At 35.8% G+C, this 18,061-nt stretch overlaps 1 protein-coding gene across 4 annotated transcripts in view; it reads right to left on the minus strand.

Moving 5' to 3' along the window:
• Positions 1–18,061, minus strand: part of ATP9B (ATPase phospholipid transporting 9B (putative)) — a 157,477-nt gene that overhangs the window by 41,446 nt on the left and 97,970 nt on the right. For all 4 annotated transcript variants that reach the window (XM_027662750.1, XM_027662752.1, XM_027662751.1 and 1 more), the window contains exon 12: positions 10,073–10,233. In XM_027662750.1, the coding sequence (XP_027518551.1) occupies positions 10,073–10,233 (161 nt within the window). The remainder of the gene's footprint in view (positions 1–10,072; positions 10,234–18,061) is intronic.

Here is an 18,061-nt window from a genome sequence, read left to right on the forward strand (position 1 = left end):
AACCTCTGGGTAACTCTGTACTAGAAAATTTGCAATTTGTAGCAAGTTTTACTGAATATACATAGAAGTGCAAAAATCAGAATTATTTTTTTCCAGTTCACTGCACATTCATTTGTTGATATTATCATGTCTACATTATACAAGAATTAACTACCCTTGCACCTTGTATTCCTATGATACAATAAAAAAGTCTTCACTCATGTTGGTAAAAGATAAATTTAACCACATTGCTCTTCCCAAAATTAAATGCTCCAACTCAAAACTCTATGCCACCTTGTTCTAAAAGATTTAAATGCTAATTTTGTTTAGCTATTCACCATGTTCCTGCCACCATGTCAGAGGAGCAGTGACTAAGAAATAAGCACATGTTCACTTCTCTTGACTCTGCTCTAACAGAAATACTGAAAAGAACAGGTAGGACAGTAGCAAGTTAAGCAACTGGTTTACAGTAACATGACTCTCAAAACTGTTCAAGGTCAAAATACTGCTAATGCACTTTAGACCTTTTTCAACAGTCCTGATGCGCTGCTTTACATCATAAACAAAAGAGCAGCTACGAAGAGTTTTCATCTTCATCTTGCAATCACAGCAACAGACTGTGAATTACCTGAGGTAACAGTGGAGGGAACAGTGAGCCACGAATTGCACCATCCCATAAAGAAGAGATGCATTTAACTAGAACTGAGGATACCTGAAATTTTGACATATACCGAAAAAAAATTTATTCCACACCCCCGCCTTCCTGAATTTGTACGCAGAAGACAATGCATGTTGCAGCACAAAAAGATACAAGATTCTTGTCCATTCAAGATGGTATTTTGTACTTTAACTACCTCTTATTTTCATACTGAAATCATCAGCAGAAAACTATCCTTCTACCTTGTGATAGACCCTCAGTAGTTCTGCAATATCATGCCCAACTTCATCTCTCTTCAGACATGCCAATATATATAAAAAAAGGGCAGACAACTGAAGGAGGAGTACCAGATTCTTTTTACTGAAAATACTACAATATAAGAAGAAAAATACTGGAAGTAACTTGCTTCACACTGGTTAACTACAGTTTTACCCTATCTTACTCACTCCAGAGCAAATACTGAGCAACCTGTATTTGTATTATGCATGTCTATTAACTTTCAGAGTTAATACAAAAAAAACAACCAACACACCTGTGACTGAAACACAAAGAACAGCAAAAGATTTACTCCTCTTATGGAGGAGAACCTGCTAGTTAGCCAGTCAAGTACAAGTTTCTCTTGTCTAGCTTGACAAGAGAAACACAAGCACACTTACTGTATTTCAGAACAGCTAGACATTTACTCCAGCCAGGAGCAAGTGGATTAACTGAAGGATGAAAGCTGTTCACCATGCCACTTCAAAGAGGTATTTCGACTACATTTTTTTTTGGGCCTGGGCTACCAAGACATGAATTCTGAGATGAATGCTCTATTTAAGCATTGCAGTCTCAGGTACATGGCAGATACAGAGAGACACCCACATGGCTGCTCTACCAAAAGTCACTCAGATAGGAAAAACTGTACTTCAGTAAGATTAAATCAGAAAAGTCTCACAAAGCTCAAGTGCACCTCATATCTTCACTTGCATCTCTTATAAGCATGTGTGTCACTTGGCTTTGTTGTTCTAAAAACTCTCTATATGCATTTAACTATCATCTCAAATGTAATTTAAAGATAAGGAAAAAAAAAAAAGGAAAAAATACCCCAGATTCTCTTGCTGAGCAGTGAGGAGAAATATGTATTTCAAAGCATCAAGGCATTTTAGGAATTACCCTAGCTTTCCAGCATGCACTGCTAAGTGGAACAGAGCATAACCCCTTTATGCTGAAGGACCTAATAGAATCCCGTCACCACCAGCCTCTAGAGAAATAACATCTGCCCAATGACTCCTATGGTCCAAGACAGCTTTCTGGCACACAGTGAGATACTGTGCACATGCTTAAATTGTTAAGGTGAATAAAGAATTAAATAGGAATAAAAATGAGTGCTGTACATACTTCTTTTAGTATTAGTTCTAAAATTTGTAGATTGTATTCTGTTCTGACTTCCTTCACTTGATGCCTTTTGTCTTAGAGGACATATTTTCTTTGAAGTCATTGCAGTTATCACTTAGCACATTATGGACACTGAGGTAACACTAAGAATGATGACAGCCTATTAACAGTGAGTTTGCTTTTGAAACTAAAAAACTCTCCAACAGGACTCCACTGAAAAGCCCAAGAATTTTTGCACAATAAAACCAGGAGACACTAAGCTTACTCAACCAAAAGCTACTTTCAGTGCCTGATAATATTATAATTTCTCAGACATTCTTTGAGGACTTCAAGAAACTCATTATACAACCAAAACCATTTTAAATTCACCAGTTTTTAAACCCTTCTCAATTTAAACCAATTCAAAACCACGAGTTATTAATGAAAATGCACAGAACAGCATCCAATGTAGCATTAGCACACTGTTGCATCAGTAACACTAATTTTTAGCAAACCAATTAATGTGAAATATTTAGGCACAGTATGTTAATATAGGTATTCGAAGGCTGTTGCAGAGAATAGGTATTTAACGAACACAATAACACCAAGTTTCTTGTCTCTGAACCTCAGCACACCTCTTGTTACCATAGAGCAGGCAAACCTAAGGCAATTTCTATCCAACCTGGGAATGTATTACATTAAGAGCCAGGGTGGCACTTCTCTGCAATTCAGCTTCAGAACAACTAAATAAAACAGCACTGCAGAATCCACACTGCTTTTTACTACACATTTAAAATGTGTAAACAGTAAAATGTGTAGTTCTGCTTTTATTCCTTCAAAAACAACTGCAGCGTTTTAGGTTAAACATTCATATTCACATGACTTCTAAATCCCATTTTTTTCCCAAATTGTAATGACATTAGGTCCCCTTGTAAAGGTTTTTGATTTTGGGTGGTTTTTTTCATCAAAATGGACAAATTTGCCAATAAGTAAGGGCCTTCACTGAGAAAGGTTGACAAATACATTTAGATATTCCAGAAACATTCTACCATTCACGACTCAGTGAAAACCAATTAAGATCTAATGAAGCTAGCAAAGACAATTTTGTGAACAAAGTCATATTGTGCCCAATAAAATTCAGGTATGATTTTGAATCAAAATTATACAGTAGTTTTAACTGAATTTCCTGAGCAGTTCTGTATATGTAGAAGTTTGGCAGCAAAAAACCAAAATCCTGCCAAAACTCCAGATACAGTATGAGTATCCACAGTAGTATTAATTTTAAAATAAACAAAGTAATTGAGATACAGTCTTTTTATTTTCAGGACTTCTTTCTATTAAAGATAATACTGAGGATGATATTTGGGTCCTATTAGTATCCAAAACTGTACCAAATCTCCTATGGCTATACCCCCTAAGGTTGACATACCCCTATTTTCTTGAAACAGCCATAAACTATACACAGATATATGCATTATTCACAATCTAGAAAAAAACCCATGGAATAATTTTAAAATTATTGGTCAAGAAACAACTAAAATATTTTAACTTCAACATGCGTAGAAAGTTAAATCTTCACAGAAAGTGACTTTTGGAGCCTGGTAACTTCTATTAACTGTCACTAAAGAAATAAAAATAGAACAAAACAGAAGTTACTTCATTTAAGCACAATATTATATTAAGATCTAAATAAATAAAAATCAATCCACAGGTGATCCCTTTAATTTTTCCTAGTTCCCCACCTCTCATATTTTACTTGGTAAGGAAAATGGAATATAATATACCTTTGTGCTTTGTCCACTATATGCATTTTTATTTACTTTTCTCTGCTATCTACCTGATACTTCCAAGGAGAGCCTTAGAACTATGTTTGTTTGCTTAATAATTGCTACCAATAGCTCTCTTGTACTAGTTTTTCTAAATTTTGTCTATTACGTAAGCATATAAAAGAAAATGAAAGAAGGTACACACAGCACTTTGCATAAAACCAAGGCAATGAATGTAACTTTAAAAGAGAAGTCAATCCCACACATTTATGCTTAAATATGTATGGCAAAAAAATGCATATCAACCCTGTATTGCTGTAGTGACTGTGGCATGTGCAGTTTTTCAAGGGCCACATGCAACCTAGGTACAGATAATTACATGTTGTAACACAAGTAGAATTTAAAACTCAAGAGGAAATCTGGTGAATAATTAATAAAAAAATTAATCTATGAATTTCCTACAGGTTGAAAACACAGAATAGTGCAAAATACACATAGAACATGTCAAACAAGCGTCTTTGGACAAGAAATGTAGCATATTCTTCTCAGAGTAACAATAACTGTTTCCTATTAAAAATGTTTCTTTGTTATTATCACATTTATCAGGTCAGATGCCTCCTTTCATTAGGCCTCTTATACAAAGGTAACAACATTAACGTTAGAGGTCTAATACAAATAATTTTTAAAACATAAATTAATTCTGTATATTCCACACAAATCTGGTATTACTTGCTGTAATACCATTAGATTAAAAACAGATAAACAATTAGGAGCAAATAGGCAATGTTGCAAGATTAGAAATGAGAAAGATATACTACAATAGATCAGTTAAAAAAAATGATCTATTTTTTAAACTGTTTGTGCTCAGCATTGGGACCAGTCCTGTTAAGTAATATCTGTATCAATGATCTGGATGAGGGGATCAAGTGCACCCTGAGGAAGTTTGTGGAGGACATCAAGTTATGCAGGAGTGTTGATTTCCTGGGGGGCAGGAAGGATCTGCAGATGGGTCTGGACAGGTTGGATTGATGGGCAGAGGCTGACTGAATAAAGTTCAACAAGTCCAAGTGCCAGGGCCTGTATTTGGGTCTCGACAACCCCAGGCAGCGCTACAGGCTTGGGACAGAGTGGTTGGACAGTTGCCCAGCAGAAAAGGACCTGGAGGTGCTGGTTGACAGCTACTGAACATGAGCCAGCAGTGTGTCCGGGTGGCCAAGGCAACCAGTGGCATCCTGGTCTATATCAGCAATAGTGTGGCCATCAGGACCAGGGCAGTGATAGTGTCTCTGTACTCAGCATTGGTGAGGCTGCACCTCGAATCCTGTATTCAATTTTGCCTCCCAAGAAAGGCACTGAGGAGCTGGAGCACATCCAGAGAAGGGCTGCTGGTGAAGGATTTGAAGCACAAGTCATATGACAAGCATCTGAAAGAGCTGGGGGTGTTTAGTCTGGAGAAAAGAAAGCTCAGGGGAGCCCTTACCGCTCCCCACAACTACCCAAAAGGAGGTTGTAGTCAGGTGAGGGTAGGTCTCTTCTCCCAAGTAACAAGTGACAGGACAAGAGGAAACTGTTTCAAATTGCACCAGGGGAGCTCAACATGGAGTATTGGGGAACATTTCTTCACTAAAACTGTTGCCAAGCAGTGGAACTAGCTGCCCAGGGAAGTGGCAGACTCCCTGCCCCTGAAAGTATTTAAAAGACTCACAGACCTGGCACTTGGGGACATATTTTAGAGGCGGACTTTGCAGTGTTAGGTTAACAGTTGGACTTGATGATCTGAAAGGTCTTTTCCAATCAAAATAATTTCATGATTCTATGCTTTCCTTATGTAGCATGAATATCAGACGTTTTAAGTAAATCATAAAGCTAGCTCAGGCTGTAATACAGCACCATACTTGACCCCTTAAGACTGAGTCTTAGCATAAGAGACACACAGCATAGCTCCTGTTGCAAAACTGATTTGTAGAATATCATGAAGCTTCATATAATATTTTTCAGTCTCTATATAGACTGCATTATATATCATGATATGGTATAAAAGCACAACACACTAAATGTGTATTAAACCACTTGCTTAAGCCTTTTTATTTTACTCTGCAAGTAGCTCTTCCACACTGAAACCTTTGCATCATATACCTAATATATATCTGTCCCTATATTTGAGATTACATATACTGATACTCTCACATCTATATGTTATAAAAATCAGAGCTCCAACATGGACAGCAGAAACTACAATATGACTGATAGCAGCATAGCTGCTTGCTGCTCTTATACTGTCTGCATAGGTGGGAGTTCCCTGAATCTCAGGAATACATTCCATATCTGTATGATCTGGGATTTGATTGGCTATTAATGAATTTCAGACATAAAACTTCCTAGCAGTGTTTTCCTCACTGCCCCTGAAAACAGACTGATATAACTTGAAGGATTTATTTAAAATGCTTCTCCTTAAGACCCAGAAACAAAAGGAGGCAGGAGCCAGGCAGTACACCAAAACTTTGCTATTTAAGTGCAAGGCAGTTCCTTCCAGACGTTTGGGACAGCCTCTTTTTGGCAGAATTGCTCTGTAACCAGGAGCCTTGAGGTGTCCAAAGGAAAGGACAAGAGACATTTCAGCTTCTGTTCACACTAAAACTAAGAGATCCTCCTAAAAAGATGGTTGATTAAGGCCCTGTCAATCCAGCTTTAAACTGCTACTAAATATAGAACCTGGGTCATACACATTTTTAACAGATCCCCTGTCAATATCTTATCATTTTATGGTAAATCCTCTACATTCCTTAACAGCTAAGCAGAAGTACACACAGCTACAGCATTCACATGCCTGTATACATGAAGCAGCAATGTCACCAAACACTGCTTGGTCTAAATTATTTTAATTATCTTGAAAAACTTTCCTGGATACCTTTTTTCTATATCAAATTAAAAAGAATTTCTCTATAACCTTCATAATAGACTTAAACTGGATAACCAGATAAGAGATAACATATATAAATATATCAAAATTTACCCATCTTCCCCCACCTGAGGTGCTGGTTTTTCATTAGCATGAAAAAAATAAGGTCACATTACAGGTCCAGGAACTTCCACGCTGGTATCACAAAGAGCAGCAGCATGGACAATACCTGAGGACACGTGCTCCCTGCTAGCTTGCTACACGACAGCTGTACTAGGTGATACAGTCAGACGAGATCTTGTAAACTGATGGACGATGTATTTCACTCAGTGATTTTATTTAAAACAAGTAATGAAATGGTCTCAGAGTCACTGGAGGAATCTGTGGATATTTATTAATGCATCTCAAACTGGCTACAGCCTACTAAAAAAAAAAAAAAAAGGTATGAAAATACCAAGGAACATGGAAAAATTCAGAGAATGGGTGAGCATAATCCTAGAGAGATTTATTTTGTTTTGGACAGTCTGTCAAGGACTTGCTTTACATCCTCCTTTCCTGATAAATCTTAAGAAAATAAAATAGTTTAACTTTTTATGGCAGCAGATTGCTTATGGAGTTTCCCTGGGCTATGCTTCCTCCATAGAGGAAAAGAAAATGTCAGTAACAGAATTATTTTTAGGGGCCAAGCATTTCTGGGGGTGTGGAGATGTTCAAAACATTTTGTGCATTATGGTTCTAACTTACAAGCAATTCAGAGAATGGGCTAAACTTTTGATGTTTGTTTACTACTACTTTTTCTCCGTTTTGCTTAATTCCCTGTATGCTACAGAACATGTACCATGTTGGGGGCTGTTTTTTTGGAGAAGAGGGGTCGGTAGGTGCTGGTTGTTGGGGTGTTTTTTGTTTTGTTGTGTTGTTGGTTTTTTTTACAGTTGCCTTATGTTTGTACTTCCAAAGTCTTAAAAGCTCCACAGTAATTCTCTGCACATAGTGAAGCAACATTGATCTAGAGGAGTATTTAGGATGCAGCTGAATCACAAGGAACCAGCTTCTTCCCAGAGCACCTAAGAAAAAGTTCCTCTTCCTACTAATTATGGGAGAGACTGCAGAGAGATCAGTTAAACTCTAGTAACTCTAAGATCATCTTTCTGATAATCTTCACCAAATATGTCAGCCATGGAAAATTATTTTTATTGCATACCTGGAATTTTTCCCTTGCTATGCAAACCAAAAGCCAAACACAACTGCAAAAAAGCTCCCTGATTAGAAGCTTTCTGAATTCTCTAAAACTATTAATCAACACATTTCATGTGTGCACGAATTCAGATATGCTTTGCCTCTACCAGTGAATCCTAATCTCCCATGTTCATTTCTTTTACCTCTGAAAAGTTCATTATTTTCCCCATATAGCTATCTAAAAATAATGAGAGGACAACACCTGGTGCTTCCATGTCATTAGCCTTGTAATTTTCATCTTCAACAGTTTACATTCCAAATACAGCCTAAAAATTAAATCATATCCCTGCTTAACATCCAGAAGAAAGGCAGAGAAGTGTAGTCACATTTAAAAACCAGTATGACCAAGCTGTTTATTTTGCTGACAGTGTGGGAAGCAACCCTGTATTTATGAATGATCCGGGTTGAAGAAAATTCGGTATAGAAACAGATAAACCTCTACAGAGAAAAGCATTTGCTGACAGATTCCTGTCTAATCTTCCAGAGAGTAATTACATGGCCCATCTCAGAACTAAACCAATCACATCCTGTAAGACTTCGACTTTGTATATTCTCTCCCACAAGCAACTGAAAAATTGGATTAGATGTATCCTAGAAATTATTTTTGGAGAAGAGCTATTCCCCAAGTCCGCAAAGCAACTCGTACATTGAAAATGAGCTGCTTAATGAACATGTTTTTTCAATGGCATATGTTGAACTTGCAATACAGATTCAAATTTACTTACACCATCTATATGCTCTTAATCCTCTTGCATCCAATAACAAAGATATTAAAACAGTTAAAAGACAGATATAAGTTTGGCCTTATTATGTTTATTATGGAAGAACACAGTGAATGACAAGTGATCCTTTATATCCTTAGCTCATTTTTCCCTTCCCCTGGAAGTCCTAAAGTGCATCTTCCAGCAATATGTAGACTAAATCACTGGAATGGAGTCCTTTTTGCCTCTTCACATGGATAAGTTGCTTAAAACTCAGTAACTGCGTGTGTATGGGGAGAATAACAAGACAACCTGGGCAGCATCATACAAGCATTAAGGGAATTATGACAATGACAGTGTGTAGAAACATATCACAAAATTTTGATTCTTCAACTTCTCCTTCAACTTACCAACATAATCAGTTTCTCTTGCAACACAAAAGTACTATAAAAACATAAGTCCTTTAAGTTATAAAACATTAAGACAAAGGCTTCCTGAGTATCCCATTGGTCAAATATGATACCATTTCCTTCATACAGACATGTACTTAAAAAATGTGAACACAGTAACACATAAGTAACGTAAACTCAGATTAAAATGCATAATGAAATTCTCCTGTTGTTTTTTTTTTCCTTTACTACATCAACTTAAGTATTGTGTGCATGCCTGAGGAGGCAGGGTTTAAACCTATCTACAGTTTAGATGCTGCTAACTCTGTGGCTAGTCACTAGGCTTACTGAATGACACATCTAACTGAAGAGTCTTAGAGAGCATCTCAAATTAACAACTACATTCATCTAAACACTAGGTATTTTAACAGAGACAGCATTTCTATTTTGCAAAGAAAAGAATTCATTTCAGAGTCAGTGTTCTCACTTCTGTGTCCACAGAAGACTTGATTACACACGCGGATATTATTTCTTGTTCCAGTTTATCTGCAATTTGAATATACAGTACTCATGCTTAATGAATTAATTAATTCAGGGCAAGTCTCTACTTGGTTACACATGTTAAAAGTCCTTACATTGTAAAAGCGCACCTACATTATTCAACCATTCAATTTAAATTAATCATTATTGGGGTAAAAAAAATCTGTATTTTAACCAGAGAAACGGAACAATTTCAGTATTTAAGGCATTAAAAATAAAATTCCAAAATATACTTAATGGTTCATTCAACTACGTGCTTCCTAAAACCACGTTCTCAAGTATACCAAGATTGTATCCTTATTAATACATTTATGCTAGTAAAGGATTAGATATCCTGATTACTCCAGCAAGATGAACATTATACAAAAAAAAATACAACAGTATTGTTTTCTGTATAGTGATCCTTTAAGAATCAGCAGATTTGTTGGCACCTTCTCCTTCACCATCCTGATAAGATCAATTTCCTTTGCAATGAGAAGCAAGTATAAATTTCAAGAAAGTCACATTCAGTGAAATTAGACAACTGTATTTGCTTTCATTCTTATACATACCTGATGGGGATGATATAGGAAAACAGCAGGAGGAACCGGAAAAGGTTACGATACCATGGGCCTACAAATCCTTGCAAGGTTACCATAACAACTGATAGCGCAACTAAAGCCAAAAACAGGGCTTTAGTCAGTTGATTCAACTCCAGGTCCAGCAAGCCAACCTGAAGGAAGAAAAAGAAATCATGTTAGCCATGAGTTTTTCTTAAACTGATGCTTCTGCTAAGCAAACAATTAGTGATTACTTGTTTTGGTTATCCCAACCTATTAAAAATCCGTGCACTTGTAACAATTAACTGCATTTTGATGACTGCATTGATTATTATTCTAATACTTGCATGCAAAAAAATGTTCCTTTGTTATGGAACAAAAACAATGCCCAGAACCAGTTTGAACTATTCCAGCCAAGCCTTCTGAATGCCTTTACATCTGACAAATCCCTCCCCCATCCCCTGATCCAGGACAGGAACACAGGAGGACAAGGAGCAAAGACCATTAAGGACGAACAAATGAGCAGGAACAATTTTATTTTGTCACGTGTGCAACAAAAATACCAACACTGCACACTATATTTGCAGGAAGCTCATTGACTGCTAGAAGATCAAACACCTGTTAGATTTGAGAATCAACAGACACATGCGACAGAGCTGCCCTCTCATTCATATAACTTATGCACTGCCACCTATCACTGTGCTCTCATCCCACTCTGTACATCTGAATTAATTCCACAGAAATAATTTTTAACTGCATGAAGTTTTCAGTTCTTCAATATAATAATAAAAAACAATCAGGTGAAATATGCATTTTCAAACCATTATAGTAAAACAGAGCTTCAACTTTTCATGAGTAAAAAGCTATTTGGTTTTAGAAACATTTCAAGAAAAACATTAAGAGAGGCTATCTTTCATCCACTGTTTCTCATGAAAAAAATGTATTTAAGCTATGTAACTAAGACTCTCACCATTTCAATAACGTATGAGGTAAGCTAGGGTATTTTTACTCCACTTTTTGGGATGCTCTAGTAGTCAGTAAAGTATGTGGGAAAATTATGTCAGAAGAGTTTTCTATGCCTCATCACAGACGCCCCTTTTATCTCCAAGTCCTGCCAGTAAGACCAGTAAAACATAACACTTCCTTAGATAACAAACAGTCTGCAAAAGAAGCACTTTAAATATAGTTCTTAAAAATTCCAGCAATCTTGCTTACACATGGGCTGTCCCTTCCCTAGAGAACCAGGCAGCTGAAGACCACAGCGGCTGATTTATCAGCTGCATTTAAAAAGCAGCACAACGAGGACAAATATCTTGCAATTTCCGCTGCTTCAACTACTACATAGTTTATGCTTGAATTATTGAGAAAAATAGGTTTTTGGATTAAAATGAAGAAAAATGAAGCCAGGGAAGTAGAGCATGTTTCAAAGCCCAGATCTTTTTGCGTTGACAAAGGCAGCCTAAGTTTCAGGCCTCGCTGAGGATCAGATGAAGTCATTATTCATTCAGTCAGGGAAAAAAGACTCAATTACCTCAACCTAAAGATGCTATCAATGAATGCAAAGTGCATATTTTACTCTATTCATCCAAATCCCATTAAAAAGTGAAAGGAATGATTTAATCTGGCCTTCTAGAGTTGGTCTTTTTTTGTAATAAAATAAAGAATCACTGTCTTGCAATATGCATAACTACTACCTCACACTTTTTTCCCCCCTGCATCATGGTAGTGAAAGCCTATCTCTCCCCTCTCCAACCCCCCATAAAAACCCCACCCCAGAACAGAAATGAATAAAGAGCTTCTTTGGAAAGAATGCCACTTTTTGGACAGAAACATTAAATTTAGTCCACTGCACACTGATATGTAGCTAACTCAAAGCATTAATACCTTTCTAATTGATGAAGACAGATGCAAATTTAAGTTTGGGATCCAACAAAAATGTGTTTGGAGAGGTATTAAGGCAATAAAAAAGCTGCTGATGAAAAATTTTCCACTCAATAAATCTCTTGCTCAAGAACATTTGGTTTGTTCCTAATAATGTCATTCTTTTTAATATACATTACGCTATTGGTCATAGCAAATTTTAATATTTTCATTTACTATAGCAACTGAAGGCAATTACAAAACCCCACTTAAGAAGGCACATAAAGAAAGTTTTAATAGAAATGCATTCTCCATTTCTCAAAAATCAGTTACTTCAAGGTACTGAAAGATAGTTAATTAATTCTGTGCCTTTCCACTTAAACAATTTCTGCACTTGACTAATGAAACGCTGTTGAATTATTCAGATATATTTCATTTAGAAATTCACTAACATACCCTAAAATTCATCTCAGTATTGCAAAAGTGGATAAAGTTCATTTCAACTATACCATGATTTTATCAAAGCATTTGTAAAATATACCGTCTTACAAAAGTAATTTCTTTTCTTTGGAAGATTATCATAACCAGAATAATTACGACAACGTAAGAAATAGATGAATTAAGAACTGGAGTAATTTTCCATGTTCATTGCTATTTCCCATATTAGTAAAACAAATTTGCTTCTACTTGTCATAATATTTGTTGTATTTGAAACAACTGTGCTAACAAAGTTAAACACATCACTGGAAATTTTAATCTCCAAGGGAAAATTTGTACATAAAGTCTAAGAAAACCACAATAGTTTTGCAAAGGGGCTGCTCTACGTTAATGAACACAATAATTGCCTGTATAATCTAAAATGCTATTAATGGCAACAACTGCAAATCCATTTAGCTCCTCTTTAATTTATGCACAAAGTTTTAAATAGCTAATGGTTCTCAATAAAATAATGGCTTATACCATCAATTGTCTACTTGCACTAAAGAAGGTGTCAAGTTTTTGAAATATTTCATTTTTGAATCAGGGAATGATTAAAGGTCTACACTTCACATTTTAAACCACACAGTATAATGAATTATCTTATGAGAAAAATCTTAATTAAAAAGTTGAAAACAACAAAAACCTTTCTGGTTACTGAAGTACCAGCTGAAAAACAATATTGCTGTTGCTGCCCTAGATGCTTAACTTTTAGGAAAGATTATCTTCTGAAACTATTATTGTAGTAAAAGAACAATTCTTTTAACATTATAAAAAGTATATTACTTGGCAAACGAGAATTTTTTAAATGCTAGAATACCGAAATGCAAAATTTGACAATTACATGTTACACAATGGCAAAGAGTTCTCAAAACAGTTTAGTGCAGCCATTTTTTATTCAATTACAGTTTAAAGTGCATTAGAAATCATCATCATCATCATGGCTGGGCTTCGTGAACGAAGATTTGGGAAGGGCTCTCCCCACATTTGTTACAGGCACGCTGGTGGCTAAAAAGGCCAATACGAGATAGACAAGTCCGATGGCAGCATTAGAAATAATTGCTCATGAATAGCCTTCAAGTGCCCTACTTTAATACTATTGAAGTATTAAGGCACAGTCTTAGGATAAACTTCCCCCTGCAACTAAATTCCTCCACAAAGGTAATTATATTTCAGTAATCAGTCTGGTTCTGCACTGCCAAACACCATATTGACTACAATGAAATTTCATGGTATGTATGTTTGAGTTAGACTTGGGCTTTAATTTGCACCATAAACATAAAAATTTTCTTTGCTATTCTTAATACATGCTCTGAAGTTAGCTTTACTGAGCCTTGAATACTAGTATATTAAATATGTTTCCATTAATTGTAGCCTAAACTTAGATGTTAAAGGTATGTAACAATTTAAAATTACTAAAATTGAAATACTATATCTTTCGGCTATGGACTGACAAAAACAAGTTTTGCCTAAGGAAAACAATGCATAGCATTTCATCATCTATTAAAAAATAGTAAATTTTTATATAGATGACTATATACAGTTAGGTGCATATATCCAATCCCCCATGGCTTTCTTCAATAATTTGTCAAAACTCTCCTACAGTCCCTAGCAATAACTGATTATTAATCTTTGTTTAAAGGTTAAATAGAGAGACACATAATTTACACATTTGTTTAACTTAATCTTTGACACTAAAAACACATACAGCAACTTTGGAATCTCTAAGTGTTTCCTCTTTATTAAGTCTCCTAATTCCCACGATTCAAAGACTGCTCAGCAATGCAGGTGACCACATTAAGCTAATACAAATATGAATCAAAACAGGTAAAGCAAGTGAATTCATTTGTACCAAGCATCTTGCCTTAATTCACTGTACTCAAGCAACAGTCTGCACAAATACGTCTCTCTACAAACCTCTTGATTAACATAAACTCCACCCATCTTAAATTCAGTATGTTACACTGTTTAATCAATATCTTGTACTTACTCTTTTAATCAGTAGATTCAAAGGTAGGAAAAGCAAAAAAACCATGGAAATATATCAAATGACCATTTCGCGATAAAAACTATCTGTCCCTTCTTTTTCTCAGAGCTGTTTTCAAACATCCTAGTCACTGGTTTAGCTGCAAGAGCAACAGTGAAACCTTGAGAACATTTTTTTAAGCACTAAAAACCTATTATAGGTTTTAATAATTTTAGAATTGAGTAATAATGAAGGGGGGGTGGTGTACTTGACTTCATAAAACTGAAATCAACTTTATTTATTTAGTCAACTCCAGAGGACTTATACAGAAATGATAACCAGAAAAGAGACCATTTTATTCCATCACATTTTCTTTCCATTGGCAAAAAAAATATTCAACCTTCACACAACACAATTTTTGAGCAAACTGAAATATTTAGTATTATGTTAAGACAGCATGTTTAAGGAACTGAATGACCTCTATTCTACACTGATTTCAGGAAATATTTTTAGATATTTAGAGTTAATTGTATGCCTAAAGAAATAAATTATACTTATCTGTATTCTTACATAAACAGTCTATCTCCAACAGATAGGAACTGAAAACAGCAGAGATTTTAAAACTCAAGAAGAAATACATGGTGATCATCCAATGGCAGTTCAAGCTGCATTTTTTTTTAGTCTTTTAATGCATATTCAAAACCAGACGTTTAAATGCTCTTAAAAACAGAAGACTTCTATTACATTTTGAAGTTTGCCTTCCCACTTGCCTGCTTTTACTTTAACACACTTTGTAAAAACATAATATCCATGTTTGAAATAAACGAATCACTTTGGAAACAAAATTACTTCTTGTAGCTAGTAATATCTATAACGCTAAAAGGAAAAAGAGGGCTCAAATGGTTCTTTTTCTCTCTGCCTCCTTTATTCATCCATTTTATATCATTGCCTTTCCCAGACTCAACATCATTTGAGTTTGGATACTCAAAGCGAAACTTGAGAGTCCTATGCATAATTTTAGAGATGCTTAGCCCTCTCTAGGTTCACTCTACCATAATAAAAACTGTAAGTGAGCTATATCCAACACTGCACTTAAGTAGTGGACTCAGTTGTTTCAAGTAAGGCATTAATTTTGTCAAATACTGGTCACAGATTTCATAACCTTCCTAAGTGTATCTTCTTTTTCATTTATATCCCGGTTTATTTGCATGCCAGCAATTTACTCTATTTGCAGCAAAACATAATGTTTCAAATGATCACGATGAGAGAGACTGAACGTGACCCACTCTTAACATCCTGTTGACTATAAATACAGATTTCATTAGCAGTTTTTCACTCTGGTAAGCTACTCCAACGTCCCTAAATATTCTTCCGCCCGATCTTTCCTCTCCGAGCCTGTCTTCACGCAGAAGAAGGGAGCCCAGGCACGGATATTCGCCCGTGCTTTCCCCCAGCCCGTCGCTCCCGTTTCCCGCAGAGCTGCCAGGCGCGGTTCGGTCGGCAGAGGGCGGGCGCTGCCGGCGCTGCCGCTCCCCGGGCCCTGCCCGTGCCACACGGAACCTCCGCCCGCCCACACCCAGCCCGCTCTCATCTCCCCCGGCGCCCACCTCGCTTAGTTTCAAATGCTCGGAGTTAATTACTCGACTCCGGCACTTCGGACTGTGTGCTGAAACTATTCTGTTCCCTCCTTAGCAAAAAGTTACATTTCACGCACCTTCGTACAGTCACAGACTGGCACCTTAAGGCAGCAGTAGCGAGATGCTGTGCGACCATATGTTCTCTGACTTTGCCACGTATTTGTCACAAACGTGAATGATTAAAACGTGCACAGTGCATGTTAAGAAACTGAAAAGGTTAACAGCCCCTTAAATTCTGTTATCCATACAGGTACTGTGCTGTATTACAAACATATTCTCCTATTAGAAGCTACCAACTGAAAACATTTTCTGAAGACCACCCATCGATTTAGAATAACTGCTTCAATAACCTAAGCTAACTAGTCATAGTGGAGACTTCAACAGCCAAAAGCATTCACACAGTGAAACTCTAACTCATCTTTTTTTTTTTTTTTTTTCAATTTAAAACAATCTAGGTACACAATAGAGAAGACAGAGTTTCTAAGCACTCACAATCCTCCTTACATCTGATGAATATTGCTAAGACAGAATTCTGGGGAGGGTAGAAGAGCAAGATTTAAAGATGTTCAATTTTATCCTGGAACACTATCTTCAGATTAATATTTTATATGTAACTTTCACATATGCACTTATATGTCTTATATCTTCTTCAAGCTTAGTCATCATCAGCTTCAACTAAAGACTTTTCTAACCATGCTCTGTTGTTTTTTAAGGGTTGAACACAAAATAAACAGGTTTACACATTACACACTATTATTAAAACACACTCAATGGAAATGGTATTTTTTTCAAATCCGAGTAGATTAAAAAAGCATGGTTTACTCTCTCACAGACTAAGATACTTAGCTTCGCCAAAATAACTGCAAAACAACGGGTCCCAAAGTTTATACTGTGTAGAATTTGCAACTATATAAATACATAAGCATTTGAGATATATGTAAAAGAAGTAAATTAAAACTTTAAATTTAAACAAGAGGAGCATGAAAGCTGTTCAACAAGGTGGAAAATCAGCAGTAGTCCTCTTAATGTCAGAATATAAGGGAAAATGCTAAAGGGGGGACGGGGGAAGCATTCTTCAAATCTGAGTAGAAATACCCAAAATACCTCCAAAGTAAATGTCCACAACTATTTAAGGCACAGAAACAACTCTTCTCAATAAAGATTAGACAAGATTTGATGTGCAACTTCTTACTTGTATTATGTAGAAACACCAGTTTTCACACTCAAACATGTAGTAGAAATTATGACATGAATTCTAGAATTTCTAGCTCAATTTTAATACATTGATGCATTTATAAATAAAACTGACCTTCTGAAACAAATAACAAATTTTAAGAGAAATATCAACAAAAAGACTATCAAAATGTTTCTAAATTTCTTTCCTCTACACAGTTACATGCTATTTAGAATTTCCATAATGTCTCTGTTATTAGTGTCTCTTGTCCTGAAATAAAAACAAATTATGTTCCAAGACAATTCAGCAGAACACGTTGCTTTGAAGCTATTCTTGGGATCATACAAACAATTAAGGTTCCGGAATAATACTGTCCATAGTTTTCCTCATAGAGATCAGAAATACTTAATTGTCCTTCTGTCAAATATATGAGTGCTGTAAATACATACAAATGCATACATACAATACATATTTAGATTTTTGGACTTAATTTTTACAGACAGAGAGCTTAATATTTCAAAAATTCTGCTGTCTTAAGGTTTAAGAGCTGAATTTAAGTATCAGGATTCAGTGATCAAGTGGTATATGTGCATGTGTGCAGAATCGTGATTTTATTAAACAAAATGTCATCTGAACAAAAAAGATTAACTCTATAATATCGCTACATTTTTGAGGGTTTTTACATCATTAAATTTATCAGCTGAAATAGCCTTATTTGTTATTAAGGAAACAAGAACAACAACAAAATCTTACCACAGACATCAATTCCTTCTTTTTGTGTTTATATTCTTAAAGACATTTTATGAACCATTTCATACTTAATGGTTTGCAAACAATCCCAGCAGTTGGAAATTGTGTGAGAAGTTGCACAGATCGACAGATGAAGT

Source organism: Corapipo altera, unplaced genomic scaffold, assembly GCF_003945725.1.
Source record: "Corapipo altera isolate COAL_440 unplaced genomic scaffold, ASM394572v1 359, whole genome shotgun sequence".
In the NCBI taxonomy this organism is placed as follows: Eukaryota; Metazoa; Chordata; class Aves; order Passeriformes; family Pipridae; genus Corapipo; species Corapipo altera.